This window comes from Arachis hypogaea, chromosome 8, assembly GCF_003086295.3.
Source record: "Arachis hypogaea cultivar Tifrunner chromosome 8, arahy.Tifrunner.gnm2.J5K5, whole genome shotgun sequence".
NCBI lineage: Eukaryota > Viridiplantae > Streptophyta > Magnoliopsida > Fabales > Fabaceae > Arachis > Arachis hypogaea.
Window position 1 is genome coordinate 165,310 of NC_092043.1, and position 18,821 is coordinate 184,130.

Sequence of the window (18,821 nt, forward strand, 5' to 3'; positions counted from 1 at the left end):
AAATCACTTTGAACTTTAATTGCACAAATACGATTTTTTTTAGATTTTTTTCAAGTTCGTGGCACCCGACTTAACTTTTTTGAAATTCGTATTTTTAATTTATTTTAATCTATTATTATCATCTCCAAATAGTATATAAATATATAAGAAGAAATACACAAAAATATACAGACAACAACTATGTATGTGTTTGGATTACAGTTTGTAAATTATAGTTTGTATAAAATTAGATTTTGCAAATTTGCTTTTGATGAAAAGTAAATTTGTGTTAACGGTATTTATGTTTGGCAATCTTTATATCAAAATGGATTATAGTAAAATAAATGTTGTTTGGATTATTATACTACTCAATATCACTTTTAGATGACTAAAAGAGACATCAATTTAAATAATTTTTTATATTATTCTATTATTTTACTTTAGATATTTGAATATATCTTATTAAGAGACATGATAAAACACTAATAAAATACATAAAAAATAATACGAGATATCATAAAAAAATTCATATAATAAAAAAATTCATATGAACTAGAAAACAATTAAAAATAATAATATACATGAAAAAACAGAACACTAAAAAAATATTTATCATATAAATAAAATAAATACAATAAAAAATAAAAATATGAAAGATAGTATTATACATTTTATAATGTCAAAGAAAAAGGAAATGTTCTATAATTTTTTTAGTACTCTTTAATTTAGTATCATTTTAGACTATAAAATTTTATTATTTATGACTCTTTTGTTACTTATAATTAGTATATAATAAAGACGAAAATAAAGTATAGTCAAAAGTACAATAAAAACGGAAGAAACATGCAAACATCGTATATAATAATTACGATCAACAACATATATTATATAAAAAAAAATATAATAAAAAGTAAATAAAATTCATACGAATAAAACCAAATAAAAAATAAAAAAATTTATACACAACATAAATATAGTATAATAAAGGATAGAAAAAAGAATTTATATAAACAAAAAATAATAAATTTTTTATCTGGAGCATGATTAAAATAAATTTGTATGAAAAAAAAATTGGAACAAAAAACATATACAAAGAACTATTGTAAAAGTTATATGGTTACTTACATTTTTTTATAGAAGAAAACAAAGGATAAAGTTGGTAGAAAAGGAAAAAAATTCTCATATAATTTCTTAATGATAACCAAACTTTTCCAACGTGAACGTATAAGCTATAAATTTTTATTCTCATAAACGTACGTTTAGAAGTGTAAGTACTTCTAGGTTGAGAGTTCTAAAAGATTGCCAAACATAAAAGCGAAACGTTCAAAACACTCAAACGGACTTCTCTCTTTCTCAACGTGAACCCCAAACACACCCTATAGCTTTCTCAAGAACTTTTTTAATTATAAATTAAAAAAATAAACCATATTTAACAATGACAACAATTATCATCGTCTCTAGAGATACACAGGTCCATCGGAATAAGTCATATTTAACAAGAATTTTTTTAGTTATAAATCGTATTTTATTTTAATAACTGATTTTAATATATACATAACATAATTCAAAAAATTTATTTATTATGATTTATTAAATTTAACATTTCATGACAAAAAAATTAACATTTACACTGTCCAAAAGTCAAATTATTTAATTATGTGATAACAATTCAATACTAAATTATACTTTCACATTGAAACTTTATTATAAAATTGTAAAATTTGACAAAATTTTGTGATTTATGAGAGGCTATAAATGGGGTTAAAATGTTTATATATAAATAATTTTAGCGTAAAATATAAAAATATTTGATCATTTTAATATTTTACACAATTATAATGGTAGCACAAAATGTTATTGATGTTTTATAATAAAAAAATTAATTATAAAAGAACAAAATTACTGACGTTTTATAATAAAAAATATTATTTTAATTATTAAAACACCAAATGACATTCACGTTTTATAAAAAGATATTATTTTTATTGTAAAAACACAAAATATTAGTGACATTTTATAAATGATTATTATAGCAGTGTTTAATATATAATTTGATTCATCATGAAGAATTTTACACCTAATAATACAATATAAAAAAAATTTCTATAAATGACTTTTTTTTTTAATTCAAAAACTATTCTGTCGGATTAAAATCTTTCTATATCAAAATGATCACTTGACTTTAATCATAAAATGTGTCAAAGTCTTAACATGCATAGTATTCATATTATTAGTTTATCACTACATGAGTATGCAGAATACTAAGGATTATTAATGTGTTTCCCATGTTCTTGAATGCAATTTTTCCACTTTCGTCTCAACTCTTAAGAAACAAATGAAAAATTTCTGCCTGTTTGCTGAATAAATATATTTCAGAGGCTGTTCCTCTTTAATTTATGATACCTGCTAGGATTGCTTTACGTAAAGACTAAAGAAAACAGCTCATTATCAAGAATTCTCATGTTGCCTAATCTAGGTTTTAATTACATACCCTGCCGCTTAATTAGGAATTTAAAGATCAACCCTCAATAAAATAATATCAAATTGAGTACATGCTTAAATCCTAAGTAAAGGGAGATGCGAAAATAATCTTGCATATGCATGGTCAAATTTTGTGTTCTTTATTAAAAAAAAAAGGAAGAAAAGTAACAAAATCAACAAGATACTATGAGTTCACCTGTATGATTTTTTACCAAATAAAGTTGGCAAATAGCACGTACGCTTGAATATTATTAGGATTCGAATTTAATTCTATCAATATGAGAGCTACTTTAATAACAGATAACAGAAATGTTTGGTAACAAAAAAATTTTAGCTAAAATTAGTTATAATTTATTTTATTTAATTTTTATTAATTGTTGCAGTAATTAATGAATATTAAATAAGATAAATTTTGACTTTTTTTAAAAGTTACTTGGATAAAAACGTTTAAAACGTTCTTTTTAAAGATGTTTTTTAGTAATTAAAATTCAATACATATAATTAATTAAACTATGTTATTTTTATCAAACTTAGATTAGATAAATTGATTTACCAAATAAATCAGTAGATTATATCTTGAACTAAAGTAATATTTTTTATAACAAATATCTACAATATTTCAATTATAAAAAATGACTAAAATAATCTTATTATTATTATTATTATTATTATTATTATTATTATTATTATTATTATTATTATTATTATTATTAAATTTTGAGAACCTTAAATTTTAATCTTTCTCTTTTCTCTATATTGTTATAAGGTTAGAATTTAAAATTTTTAAAATATATATATATATATATATATATATATATATATATATATAAAATAAGAGTATTTTAGTAATTTTCTATAATATAATTATTGTAGTTATTTTCTATAAAAAAAAATATTAATTTAGATCGGTCTAAAATTTGGTTTATCGATTTTTAGGTTAAATCCATATATCTGATTTAATTTTGACAAAAATAAGACAGTTTAATCAATTATATATATTAAATTTTAATTATTAAAAAATATCTTTAAAATAAAATATTTTAAATATTTTTATTTGAGTGGTTTATTTTTTTGTGTTTCTCTAATATTACCAAACTTATTATATGTAAGTACTTGGGTGAGGAAGCTTATTTTTTATGGTCAACTTGGGCGAGGAAGCTTAAACACACGTCTTAACTAGTATACTTCTTAGTCTAAGACCTACCTAAATTATTGGGCATTAATATTTCGGCTAGATTATAGTATAATGTTAGTGAAGAAATATAAAAATACACAAAAACAGAAATGATGAGTTTGTAGGATGCCTTATTTCATTGCACTAAACCGGATCACATACATCTAATTAAATTTTGTGTGGCTTTAACTTCGATTATACTACTTAACTAAAGTTCCTAGTCAATTATATTATATACATTAGTAATCCTCCAAATCAAAGTCCATATGTGTGGAGGTGTGACCGCGAAGCACCAAACATGCATATATATACCTGCTTCTTTTGTGTAAAACATATATAAACGTGTTATTTTAGTTTTAGTTTCTTTATTTTAATTTTTGTCCTGTTTTATTATCATTAGTATTTCAATTGTTTAATTTGAAGGAATTACTTCGATAAATACGTTTAAAATGTCTTTTTTAAATATATATTTTTAATAATTAAAATTTAATACATATAATCGATTAAATCGTATTATTTTGTTAAAATTAGACCAGACAAATTAATTTGATCAAAAAATAATGAATTAAATTTTGAATCGGTCTAAATTAATATATTTTTATAATAGGGGTAATTTATTATAAAAAACTGACTACAATACCCCTATTATAAAAAATGACTAAAATTTTATTATATATATATATATATATATATATATATTGAGAATATTAAATTCTAGCTCTTTTCTTCTCTGTCGTCATAGAGTTAGTATTTAGAGTTTTTTTAAAAATATATATATATATATATATATAATAGGGGTATTTTAGTTATTTTTTATAATATGGATATTGTAGTCATTTTTATAAAAAAATATTAATTTAGACCAATTTAAAATTTAATTCATTAATTTTTTAGCTAAACTGATTTGTCCGATTTAATTTTAATAAAAATAACACAATTTAATTGATTATATATATTAAATTTTAATTTTCAAAAATATCTTTAAAAAAAATATATTTTTTGCATCTTTACCTAAATTGCTCCTTAATTTTAAATCTAACGTTAACCAACAATAATAGTGAAATTGAAGGAAAAAGTATTTTTTTTTGTCATTAAAACAAATTCACATTATACATGTAATAATTTATATATTAACTATAAATCTTTAAATAAAGTTCAAATTCGCACTAAAGTAATATTTTTTACTTTCTGTGAACAAAACCAAAATTAAACAACACCATATTTTCCCATGATTATAAAACATCATCTCAACCTGAAAATCTTTTCTTCTTCTTTTTCAAATAGTTGGCAATGATATAATATATGGTCTCGTATATACACATGTATATCACTATTCATCAGCACCTTCATTCTACTACAAACTATTAAAATTAAGAATATTGGATCTAACTTAACTTCAAAAATTAGCTCATAAAATGAAAAAATATTTCACATTTATAAATTTTCTAAAGACATTATCGTTAAAAATGTGACACTACTTGTAAGGCTTCTTTTACTAATAAGAACAATAATCTACAACATAAAAATTCATAAATAAATAACTCAACTATATTAAATTAGATAAACTCTAATACTATAATATCAACTGAATCATATTATATATTATCCTAATAATCAAACGAGAATTTATCAAATTTAAGAACATTATTTATACATCAACAAATTAAATTAATATATAAATTTATAGTCTTAGCTTGTTTGCATTTTAAAACTATCATATACGTACAGAAAATAAATATTACAGTCCTGTATATATAAAATCAACTTTAAATAAAGTTTTATGAAATGCTATTAAATTGATGTATATTCCTTCTGTGTCAACTTTCAGACCTATCTGGCTATCTGATGATCTATTTATTATTATATATTGGAAGAAAACTTTGAACCTTGATTATATTAAATAAAGCAACATCAAGATCCAAATATTGGGGTATGTAGTTAGAACATATAAATGTGTGAGTTTAACAATAATCAACACACACATATGTCCATGGCAACTTATAATCGTCAAGGATCATTTAGCAAAGCGAAAAGATTGGGTTCAAGATCAAGTTTTTTGTCCATCTTCTTCCTATTTGTTCTTGCTGCAAGCTCCACTTTCATCATCCATTATTGGATTGACTTTGTAAGTTTTATTTATTTATTTATTATTCCTCTTAATTATTTTCCTAATTATCTTCATGTTAATACAATTTTGTGCATATATATAGTTTGATATTTTTATGATATGCATGTTTTTTTTTTGTAGCTTAATCTTTTACTTCAATTTCCTTCTATATATCTCCCTTATATTTAGTTGTTATTTGTAATTAAACTCTTAAGAAGTAAGAAGTGGTCTCCATATACTTTCTTATACGAACATAAATAAATTAAAGGAGAAGCTAAGCATGATATCCATAAAACAAAAAAGCTATATAGTTTAGTTTACTTACAAAGCTACATGTATGTATGTGTATATAATTATATATACGAGAAAATTAAGGGCTATTGTTTTTTTTTTATCAATATTATTAGTTAATACTTTATTTTTATGATATTAGGATTTAAGATTTAGAATTTAGAATTTAATATTTAAAATTTTAAAATTAGTTAAATATTAATTAAAAATAATAAATTGATATATTAAAAAAAAGCTTTTACATATTTTATTAATTTTTTTTAGTAAATTTATTAAAAACTATCTAAATCTATAAATCTCATCATTATATTGTATAAACCTTTTTACAAAACTAATATGTTAAAATTAAACTCTAACACTATACTGCAATATTAGATTATTAATTAAAAGGAATAAAAGTCAACATAGCTTGTATATATTTTAGGTGACAGAAAAAGATAATTGACTGTATTATTATTGCTGGTGATAAAAAACCATCTCATAATTTGTATAATTAAGATTAGAGAAGTTGATCTGTTTTCTAAAAAAATATTATTCAGTGTATCGATCTAAAATTGTGTTTGACAGAAGAGATATAGATATAGATAATGTACTCAGAGACATTGAATTAGTGTATTTTGTATCTATTCTGACAAGAAGAATACGGAGACACTAATAAAAAATACAATTTTTTTTATTATTCTTGTTAATTTTTTATAATTATATTTTTTATTGTTATATTTTTCATCTCAAATTTTTTGAATAAAAAAAATAAAAATAAATTGAATTTTCATAATTTATTCTAATTTACCACTAAACAAAATATAAGAACACAAAATTTTATATTTCTATCCATCAGTGTCTTATTCTATCATATTTTTAATATTTTGTCCTGTTTTATTTTTAGAAACAAACGCAGGCTTATAATATTATATATAGTATATCTTGGATGTTATTTTCGAAAGTGAGAGCATATACAGGTTGTGAATGCTGTACTATCTCCACAAATTTCTCATGGCACAATTTAATTTAATTTATATAGTTATGTATAAATATATATTATTTAATTTGATTTTAATATATATTTTATTTAATAAATAATTTTAATATCAATATATATCTAGCACATAGTTATTTGTTATATATGGAAAAAAACCTACCATATGATAGAGATGAATGATCAAACGAGATAAGACGATACCGAGATTAAAGTCAAAACACGCAATTGCTATGGAATAAAATCAAAACTTGCCAACTTTTTCAGAATAAATAAATAGGATTTAATTAAAAGTTTTAATTAATACAGAGACTTTATTACAACGGAGTAATTAAACCTGTTTAGATTAACAATTCCCTACTTTGATACACAAATAACATTATTGTATTTCTAGCGTTATTGACTTACTATATTAATATATTTATTAAAATTAAATGATATGTAGCGGAATTCTTTTTTTTTATATTATTTTTGGTTTTTTGGGGTATAAATTTTGGGGGAAGCGTGCAGGCCGCCGGAGTTGACAAAGTAAAGGAATGAAATATTAGAATTTAGAAGTGTCTCTAATTGTATTTTACCAAACTTAATATTAAACGAGGCAAAACCATGCAAGTTAGAATACTATTAGATTAAGATTTAGTTTAGTGAAATTTTTATTTTTAAAAATAATTTATAAAATTTAATTTTTAAAAATAGTAATTTAAAAATTATAACATCTATATTTATTAAATCAAATTAAAAATAACTTTAAATAAGCACAAACAACAATAATTATATTTAATAAAATATTTTAAATTTTAAAAATATTATATTAAACATATTAAAAATTAATTGATTTGTGAGGTTATATTAAATTTTTTAATTTTTATAAGTACAAATTATTTATAAAAAAATTTACTTTAGATATTTTTAAAAAGTTAAAAGCACAAATATATAATTTTTTTTATTTATAAAATACAAAATTAAATAAAAATTTATACTTTTAAAAAACACCAATAATATTTAATTTTTTTTATCAAAATTAAGTTTAAGATTATGTCTCCCACTCTCTCCAATCTTAAGAACACAAATACTTTTTTATAATTTTTTTATCAAATTAAGTTTAGGATTGATGTCTCCCACTCTCCCCAGTCTTATTATATGTCCAAGCTATACTGGGTTAGTTATTAACTTATTATAATAAAAAAGTCAACCACAATGGGTACTTACTACTTAAGAGAGTGCGTCTTTGGAACGCTTAAAATTTTAATGTATTATTTTAACCTTTTTATTTAATTTGTAATTATTTTTTAAAATAATCGATTATGTAATAATTAATTTATGTTCAGATACTTTAATTTAGTTGAAAAGTGAATTTAAGATAATTATTTATTGTGTCTAGACTCTAGAATAAATGAGTAAAAGCTACTTTTAGTGGAAATAATTATAAAAACAGGTATGAAATAATAATTATTTATATTATTATTTAATATCTAATAGTTGAGATTAAATTATTAAAATAATTAATATTAGAAAGAATATATAAAAAATAAGCTTTGCTTTTAAAAATATCGTTTGCTTTCACTTATGAATTATTTTTTTAATATTAGCTTCAAATTATCAGTTTTGATTATTATCTATTTTCAACGGTCTATTCAAATATGATATTTTTTTTGAAAAGCTTATGATTCCCAAAGAAAGTATAGTTGGGATATAAGTAGTAATAGAAAGTATAAATTAATTCAAACAAATCACTCGTTTAATTTAATCCAAACCAAGTAAGATTGTAATAACTTGAACTGAATTGATTCTATATTAACAAATTATGTACGGATCGGATTATATTTTAAATAGAATTGAATTTTAGGTATATTTTTAAAAATAATACTATACATTAAAGTCTTTTTATTAATTAAGTTAAATCAAGTTAGTCTAACATGACAAAAATTAATTATAAAAAATATTATTCTAAGTCTTATTATTTAATTTAGTTAAATTTAGTTCATAAAAATACTTGATTGTATAGCATTATTCTCTACCTTTAAAATCAATCCAATAACTAAACTAACTTTTTTTTATGATGCTATATGACTATGTCATCTTATCCACCAAATTTAATCAAAGGTAGTTTACTAGCTTTAAGGATGAACAACAAAAAATTGTAGTTAAAAAAAAGGAAGAAAATATAAGAAGAGACATAAAAATAATAAAAAAAAGACAGTTAAACTATTAATTACAAAAGTAACTTCTTTACTTATATTTATCCTAATTTTGTTGCTAATAAGAAATAGAATCATGGCGAGATATAGAGAAATATTTTTGGGATATTTTTGTTATTTCAAGAATATAAAAAAATTAATCATTTTTGTTGAGAATGAATAATGCATACCCTAGATAACACTAAAATGATGAGCTCTTTATTATTTTTCCTTACAAAATAAATTAAAAATTAACCACTTCTTATTCTTTAAAATTTAAAATAAAATCCCTTTTACAAATTAAAGGCAGTCACGAGTAGTCAACTATAAACCAACAATTGTTGTATCAATATCAATATCATTATACATTTCAATAAAAAAGCAGAGAAGATAATTAAGGTTATTATTATAATAAATGAAAGAGATTCTATATTTAGTGTGAAATTGAAAATTGTGAGTATATAATGATATTTGGAGGGCCAATAAAGAGTAGAAGAGTTGCATGATGCAATTGGAAATTTGGCAGATACACGCCATCCATAGTTTTAATTATGGGAGCTACTCAAATGAAGATGCAAAAAACATCTTTTTATGAAGATGCTTTGTATAAAAGTGTAATTTATTAATTTGGCCACACTTCAAATAAAAACAACACTTTTATAACATATCAAAATCTAACCCTACACTCCATCATCTAAAGGTCAAAAAGAAAAATCATCACATGAAGACAATTATAATATCTTCATGGGAGTATCCACCTTTAATTATTTATAGTCAACAAAACCTTCTTTCTTAGCTTTGTAGAAGTTCATGCCTTACCTCTCATCCCAAATTCATTATTCATGGTGGACAAGGCTCATAATAGTAATGGCTGCTCTCACTCATTTCTTCCCATCATGACAAGATGGCTCTTCCTTTTTGCTTTCCTCTTTCTCTTTCTTACAAGCCACTATTTTCTGGAAACTGACCTTGTAAGTCTCCATTATCCTTTTCTTTTTTTCAAATATATTAGGTCTTAGCTAGGGTATGCATGCTTTGTTTCAAATTTTATTAAGGATATAATTCTATACACATGCTTCTTCGTTTGCAAGTTTTGAAAGGCATGCAAAACACAGAAATTCAAATTATATTATTTACATAGTTATTAGGTATACTAGATTATTATAAGAACGGGAACTTCATATATATAATGATAGCAGCAGTTTTCTCTCCTCTTCCAAGGTCAACTCTATTCCTCCAATTAATTCCACGTTTTTGAGTCTTCTCCAAGTTAGTGTTTTTGATAGTTTTTGCTTTAAATCTCTAATGCTCCTACAATTAATTATCCAAAAAACATGTTTCTCTGGGTTCAAGGTTGAAGACTAGTCTTTTTTTTAAAGGAGATCAGATAGTGAAATAAAAGCAGGCATATTAAAAGGAAAAATAAAAAGAAAGTTGGTAAAAGAACGAAAAAAGTGGAGTTATTTTTTCATCTTTATTAAGGAGAAAAATGTGATAAATAAATACTAATAATGGAAGATTGTATAGTTCACGATCATGGTACGGTGGTAGTTAATTACTTAATTAAGAAAGAATTAAAAGAAAAATCTTGTGGATATTACTTTCCAAAAACTTGTATGATTTAGTGCATCATGACTACTTAAATTTAATAATAATAATAATAATAATAATAATAATAATAATAATAATAATAAGATGATGATGATGATAATTATCCTATACATACATATGGTAATGGGATTTGTATGCATTGTAACAAAAAAATACAATGCCATATTAATTAATTATATTCTTTTCCTTTATACATACATATGATTTCTTTCTAAGTTTTTCTTTTTTGTTTCTATCTTGGCCGTCCCTTTGACAATTCAATATCCAAGCTCACGTTGTGCGTGTGTGTTTGATTCTAATAACATATATATAGATAGATTGACCAAAGAGAAAAACAAAGATTATAATAACATACATGGATCCCTTGTACCTACCATTTGTGCATGAAAATTGAAGAATGATGTGTTATTGAAGTAAACTACACTATTTTTCTTTAATTTTAATTATTTATTTATGTTTGTTGTGGGACCATTATGTACAAATGTGCGTCCATGATAATCGATCAATAATAATATTCATCCCTTCAACTTTACAAATTTATATCTCGAGATTGATAATTTATCAATTATGATATTATCTACTCTAAATATAAAATATATATTAAAATAAATTAAATATTATATAATTAATGTTTAAATATATACACAATATTTTTTATTATTTATATATCTACTTATATTGTTTTAGTAGAAGTTTATAGGATAAATAAATTTGGATAATAGTTATTAGTATACACCTTATATTTAAATTATTTTTATTTGTACTTATGTGATCATATAATTGATGTGACTTAAATCAATAAAATCAGAAGAAATTCAAATTTAGATACGTGTTTTTAAGTTTTATTTTGTTGGCCTTATGTCCTTGTCTCTATTTATATTCTCAAGTTTATATTATTCCATAAATGTCACTGTATATTATCAATCTATAATTTTTTGTGGACTAAAATTCATATATTTAATACATGTTTCTACAATATTTACCATTAACTAATTTGATTTATAATGTTTAAAGTTATAAAAAAAAATTGAATGGATTTTTTAACACTATCTTCTTCTTTTTTTTTTTCTCAGAGCAAATTTACAAGCTCTACTATCCTGAAGACAATTACAATCTTCAATGGGAAACCCGAACCGCCATTGCATTGCAGCAATGAAAGCTCAAGCATATGCAATTCTAACTACCCAGATAAATTTGAACCGAATGATAGAACATCAAGATCATGCCCAGAATACTTCAGATGGATCCATGAAGATCTGAAGCCATGGCAGAAAACAGGGATCACAAGAGACATGGTTGACAGGGGACAAAACGTGTCACACTTTAGGCTTGTGATTGTGAATGGAAAAGCATACATTGAAAAATACAAGAAATCGTTTCAAACCAGGGATGTTTTTACAATATGGGGAATCCTACAACTTCTAAGGTTGTATCCTGGGGAAGTACCTGATTTGGAGCTCATGTTTCAATGTGGAGATAAGACTGTGGTGGATAAGGGTCTATATCTTGCAGGTGGACCACATGCTAATGTTTCACCTCCTCCTATTTTTCACTATTGTGGAAATAATGATTCATTTGACATTGTCTTCCCTGATTGGACCTTCTGGGGTTGGTAAAGCTTCTATATTCCCTTAATTAGTTCTTATTAGTTATTTCTGTTGTATACAAATACATCTCTCTGCATATAAACATTATTTTTTAATTATTAAAAATAGAAAAAAAAAAAACAAATAAGTCCTTCACTTTTAATTCACAAACATTTAAGTCCTCGTAAATTTAAGAATAAATTACTATTTGTACTTATAAAAGATACAGATGCCGACAAATGTACCCATATAAGAATAAAACGACAATTATAACTACGAAAGATGACTTTCGTGTGCCAAGAGTACCCGGACGTTGGTAACACAATTGGTCTGTTAGAGTATTCTTGGCACACAGAAGCTATCTTCCGTGAGTACAATTGTCGTTTTATTCTTACATGGATACATTTGTCTTTCATGAATACAAATGGTAATTTATTCTAAATTTAATCATCCCTCTTGAAAATATGTTGTCCTAAAAGTAAATATTTTATTTTCATTCCTCTGTTTTTATTGTTTCACTTGATGAATTATTTCATTTCATTTATTTGATTAGGATGATAAAACATGAAACAAAAATTACATTTTTTTCAATAGGGCTGAACTCCACATAAGTCCATGGGAATCAACACTGCAAAGTATAGAAGAAGGAAACAAAAGGGTGAAATGGAAGGATAGGGTACCCTATGCTTTTTGGAAGGGCAACCCCACTGTCTCTCTTCTTAGAAAAAACCTTTGTAAGTGCAATGTCACAGATAAAAATGATTGGAATGCCAGAATATATAGTGTGGTAAGTAGATAACTTTTAAACCTTGTTAACTCTATGTGTTCAAATAGTTAATTGCATTGTTTCAAGACACAATAATCAATTTTGATTTTTGTTTTTCAGCAATGGCTTGATGAGAGAGAGAAAAATTTTCAGGACACAAAACTGGGAGATCAATGTACTTACAGGTAGGTAAAACTTGTTAAATTTAGAGAAATGTAGATTGTAAATATATTAGTGACTAAATTAATTGATGTTATTACAAATTAAAGGTACAAAATATATGCAGAAGGTGCTACATGGTCCGTGAGCGAGAAATACATAATAGCATGTGACTCAATGACAATGTTCATAGAGCCTCAATACTTTGACTTCTTTACAAGAAACATGGTACCTCTGCAGCATTATTGGCCTATCAGCACCACCAACATGTGTGAGGACATCAAATTTGCCGTCGACTGGGGCAATTCTCACCAAGATAAGGCACAGCAGATTGGAAAAGGAGGATCAAATTACATCATTGACAATCTCAAAATGAAGTATGTGTATGATTACATGTTGCATCTACTAAAAGAATATGCTAAGCTCCAAAGGTTCAAACCCAAAATACCTGAAAGAGCTAAAGAGATGTGTCCTGAGAGAATGGCATGTTCTTTGCGCAATGGACCAAGAAAGAGATACATGTATGAATCCCTTGTTAAGTCACCAAGTTCCACACTTCCATGTTCCATGCCTCCTCCTTATGAACCTCAAGCTCTTCAACATTTACTTCATCAAAAGGATAATTTAATTGACAAAGTCAGGTTAAGGTCTCTTAGTGATGCTGCTAAGAAGCAATGAATTGGATCATGTTATGCATTATTATACTATACCCTTTTTCTAAAAATTCAAAGGAGTTTCCCTTCAATTCATGCATGTTTTGTTACTCATAGTTACTTCTAGTCTAACGAATTAAGCATTTCAAAGAATTCTAGTTTGCTAAAACAGTTTTAAAGCCCAAACAAAGAGATCATCAGAAAGTTTTTTTTAAAAAAATGGTTCATTTACTTAACTTTGAAACAGATCATCAGAAATTGTAAAATTTCTATTTTCATTATGTTAAGAGTGTAACAATTAATTAATCAAAATATAACACAGTTAGCTAGGTGTGAGTTTTGCAAAACCAATTCTAGGGGATATAACATGATGAGTTGATGATTAGATATCATTGCAAATTTTTCTTTTCTGAAATCGATTATAGTAGTAGTAAACAAAAACCAGCCCTAACAATGCAATTTAATTTGGTGGAAACTCAGTTAACTTCATGTGAAGTTGATAATTGTTAAATGATTTGATAAGTTTGACTAAATTATCATTTAACGACTCTCAACTATCAACTTTTTATGAAATTAACTGCACCTGAGTTCTTACTATTTAATTTCCACTAATATTCCCATGCTACTGTTATTGCTTCAGCAAATGTTTGGACTTGGTTATTACTTATTAGCATTAGATGTTAACGTGTTAAGTGTTATCCCCACATTAAAAGAGTAATTAAAAGAGCAAGATTCAGAGGCTCCAGTATAAAAAAAAAATTTAAAGAACTAATATTTTTATTAAAATTTAGTCGGTATTTAATTAATAGAAAAAGAGTGTAATTTTATATCATTAAATATAATTTTACATTATTAAAAATATTAATAAAAACTAATTAATATTTATAAATTACAAAATATACTCTCCCTTAACACTACTGTACATGGCTTGATTTCAAAGTTTATAATATTTTGAGTAAAGGACATTTTTGTCCCTGGCCTTTTTTTTTTCGCGGACATTTTCGTCCTCAAGGAATGGAAAATACATTCAAATCCATGACCTCTGAAAAATGTGGACATTTATGTCCTTCTATTGAATTCAGCTGTTTACACTGGACGGAAAAGGATGAGCTAGCAGAGGTGGCGCTGAGGTGGCTGTAACGGAGGCCAGGTGGCATGGAGCATTTCGTAACAGGACATATAAGTCCTTGGAGACGAAAACGACGTCGTTTTTATAACCTGCCCCAATCCTGTTTCGAATTTCTCTGCCTTTTCTTCCTCCTTCGTCCTTTTTCCCTTCCATTCTTCTTCCTTGGCCCCTGCCTCCATCACCGTCGCACAGCGGCGCCTCCGTCAGCTACCATCAACGCCGGCGACCTCCTCCTTCCTCTCTTTTTGCGTCTTCTTCCCTTTTTTATTCCCTTACTCCCATTAGTTTCTCTCTCTTCTCACCCTCCTTCCACCCACCGTTCGTCCGCGACAACCTTCTCGGCGATCCACTGCCGCCGCGCCGCCGCCTCTCTACCGGCGCACCACCGTCGCTACTAGGGCCCAACCATCATTTCCTCTCTCTCTCATTACCACCCCTGTGCTTCCCAGGTCTTCTTTCTCTCTGTTTAATTCACTCTGTTATTGCAATTAGTTAATTAATATTGTTTAGTTAGTTTTGTTTAGTTAATTTCAATTTGGTTAGATTAGTTAGTTACATTAGGTTGTTAGAGAATCTAGTGTGAATAGTGGATTAAGTCTTGCTTGCTTAATGCTGTTGTCTGTGCAATCACTGTTTGTAGTTCATTATATTTAGTTTGTTCAATTGTTCTTGAGTTGTTAGGATTATGGTTGGTTAATGGAAATTGCTGAGACTGATGTTCTGTGTAAATTCTCATTGCCTGTTTTGGTTAACAATGTACTCTTATGTGCTCATTTTGCTGTCTGATGCCACATCTCTATTTTAAAATGAGCTAATTCCTTTGATTCAATGATGCACTTTTGTTAGGTTTCATGTAATTTACTTTTGATATAATTGTTGAACTTGATGAGAATTGCTACTTGAATCTGGTGCTTTTGTTCTCTGTGTTGTATTTCAAGCCATTGTGCTATACTTATGTTGATTGTGCTACTTGATTTTCACTATGCTTGATTATGGTTCATGTTACTTGTTTTTGTTCTTGCTTAGTGATGCTGAGTTCTTAATGCATATTGAACTTCAATTTTGATTCAGTGAGACTTGATTATTTGATCTACACTCTCTACCTGTAATTGACTGTTGAATTCATTATTTGTTTGACTTTGTGAAATGTACTATGTACTACTGAGATGCTGTCGAATTTTAGAAAAGTTTTGTTTGCTGCATTGGGAAGGGGATGTTGTGATGTTGCTAACTGTCATACTAAATATTTCAACTACACATATGATCCTTACAGCTTAACTTGGCCCACTCCCTTCACCTGCTGCAATTTTTCTATAATTTGAGAATTCTTCCGTAGGTTATGTTTACACAAATTTGAGTAGATTAGGGTTTAATTGAACACAGTTGACAAAAACAATTAAGTCTTATTCCAGTGGATTAGGCAATGCTGTAGCATTCTATTAAAATAGAACATAGTTGAATGGCACAAAAGTTTGTGCCGGATGTTTTGTCCTTTGGTCAACATAGTTGAATGCAATCCTTAAAAAGAAAGATTTTAAACAGGCCCTTTCCTTCAAGAATGAAATAGTTTCATCTACTTCCAAATCCCTCTCCTTATACAATGCTTCTTTATTGAAAGAACCCCTCAACCTTTCCATGACAACCACCAAATTTATAGACAAGTATCATTGTATTTTCATGCAATTCCAACTAGATCGTGGCTTCCCTCCACATGTTAAACTCACACCTCATGCTTTATGTCTACACAAAGAAGAAATGGATATCCACAAATGTCTCATTAACTGTGTAGACATTGTTCATAGGATTGCAAGGCTTCTGATGCTTGCTGGTATGGGAAAATTGCCACTTTATGTAATTGAGAAGCTAAAATGGGATCTGGATCTTCCTCATGATTATGTAAAGACTCTTTTGGCCGATTACCCTAATTATTTTGATGTTTGTAGCATCGAAGATCCATTATCCGAAAAGGTTGTCCTGATTAGGAAGCATCCATTAATGGGTATGAGATTGAGGATCACTCAAAAGAGAGGAAGGAGGAGGTCGCAAGCGTTGATCGTGGCTGACGTAGGCGCAACTGTGCGGCGGTAATGGAGACAGGGGCCGAGGAAGAAGAATGGAAGGGAAAAAGGATGAAGGAAGAAGAAAAGGACAGAGAAATTTGAAAGATTGGGGGAGGTTACAAAACGGCGTCGTTTTTGTCTTTAGAGACTTATATGTCCTGTTTCGAAATGCTCCCTGCCACGTGGCCTCCGTAACGGCCAAGTCAGCGCCACTTCTACCAGGTCAGACTTTTTTTTCCCGTCCAAATGCCTGAATTCGATGGAAAGATTGAAATGTCCACATTTTTTGGGGTGAGATACTTAAATGTATTTTTCATTTCTTGAGAACGAAAATATCCAAAAAAAAAAAAGTCAAAAACAAAAATGTCCTTTATTCTAATATTTTAATAACAATCGATGCAACAAGAGTCAGGATAACAATGACTTGTCAAATTGTCGCCACTAAAAACGTGTTACCAACCTTAATTTTCTGAATTTTCTATTTCAAAAGAATAATATTCTAGCCACACGTACGTGGCAGTTAGAGGATACTTCTTTTTTCTTATATTTTTTATCAATAAAAAAAAGGTTTAAATATTAGAATTAGAACTTGCGTGAATTGAAGTTCTTCCGTTAATTTCCAACTAAGTTTTACACACACACTCTCTTATTTTGATTCCTAGCATTCTTCTTCACTCTTTTTTTGTTTCCCACCTCTTCAACATATAAATTGTATATATTTAAACAAATGTTTTACATAGAAACTATATATAGGATAAAATTACATAGAAACTATATATAAACACACACGATCCATGTTATAGCTTTAGCAAGATGGCATGCATGAAGAAGAGGACTAAGAAGTTGGAAAAGAAGAAGAAAAAGAAAAAGAATTTAGATTAAGATCTATTGACTAATTAATAGTAATATATTTTTGTTGTAATAATAAATATTCTTAAAATATTTTTTTTAAAGATACTTATATATTACATTATTATTGAACGTATTAATGAATCAGTTATTTTTAAATTTTTTAATAAATTAAAATAAAACCAATTTTTTTATAATAATAACAATAAACCTAATTGTTATTAGATTCGATCGAACCGATCAATTTACGTAACTCATTAGATCATAGTTTTTTTTAAAAAAAAAACAAAAATCAGGGATATATTTATGTTTTTATAAAAAAAATTAAACATGATTCGATTTAAATTATGTAAATCCATCAGATTAAATTAGGTCTAATAATTATAATGCGGACAATTAAATTTATTATTTGTTGTTATAATAAATCGATTTTATTATGATTTATTAAAAATTAAATTATTAACCAATTTAATAAAAATGTCTAATAATATCATAATATATGTAACAATCCCGTTACGTTACCAACACCATTTCTGTCAACATCTGCCAATTCTTATTTATAATTGTGTTTAATGAAAGTGTCTTTGTGGATGTGTCTAATAAAAATATCTTTTTTATAACTGTGTTTTAATAGAAGTGTCTTTATAGATATATTTTTGAATGTGTCTCTTTATATATGTATTTAAAATATAATAACTAATCATTGTTGGCAATAAGTTGGCAGATAATATATTGGTACCCTATACTTTTCCTATATGTAAATATTTTAACAAAAAATGATATTTTAGTGTTTTTATGAAAGTACTCTCCAAAATGTATTATA

General features: G+C 26.1%; 1 protein-coding gene across 2 annotated transcripts; it reads left to right on the forward strand.

Annotated features, from left to right (window-relative positions):
* Positions 1-5,528: 5,528 nt before the first annotated feature.
* Positions 5,529-14,052, forward strand: LOC112705526 (uncharacterized). 2 transcript variants are annotated; one of them, XM_025756359.3, is made up of 5 exons: positions 5,529-5,759; positions 11,870-12,408; positions 12,977-13,169; positions 13,269-13,333; positions 13,418-14,052. In XM_025756359.3, exons 1-5 carry the CDS (start codon positions 5,586-5,588, stop codon positions 13,983-13,985), a joined length of 1,539 nt encoding a protein of 512 aa, XP_025612144.1. In that variant the 5' UTR covers positions 5,529-5,585; the 3' UTR covers positions 13,986-14,052. The 2 variants fall into 2 exon arrangements, with proteins under 2 accessions (XP_025612144.1, XP_025612146.1); XM_025756361.3 differs by lacking the exon at positions 5,529-5,759 and adding an exon at positions 9,974-10,156.
* The last annotated feature ends 4,769 nt before the right edge of the window (positions 14,053-18,821 follow it).

Excerpts from the sequence above, each read along its gene's own strand:
- LOC112705526 (XM_025756359.3), top strand. The coding sequence starts at position 5,586 with ATGTGTGAGTTTAACAATAATCAACACACACATATGTCCATGGCAACT. Across the intron at positions 5,760-11,869 it reads TCCATTATTGGATTGACTTT|AGCAAATTTACAAGCTCTAC; the intron begins GTAAGTTTTATT and ends TTTTTTTCTCAG. Across the intron at positions 12,409-12,976 it reads GATTGGACCTTCTGGGGTTG|GGCTGAACTCCACATAAGTC; the intron begins GTAAAGCTTCTA and ends TTTTTTCAATAG.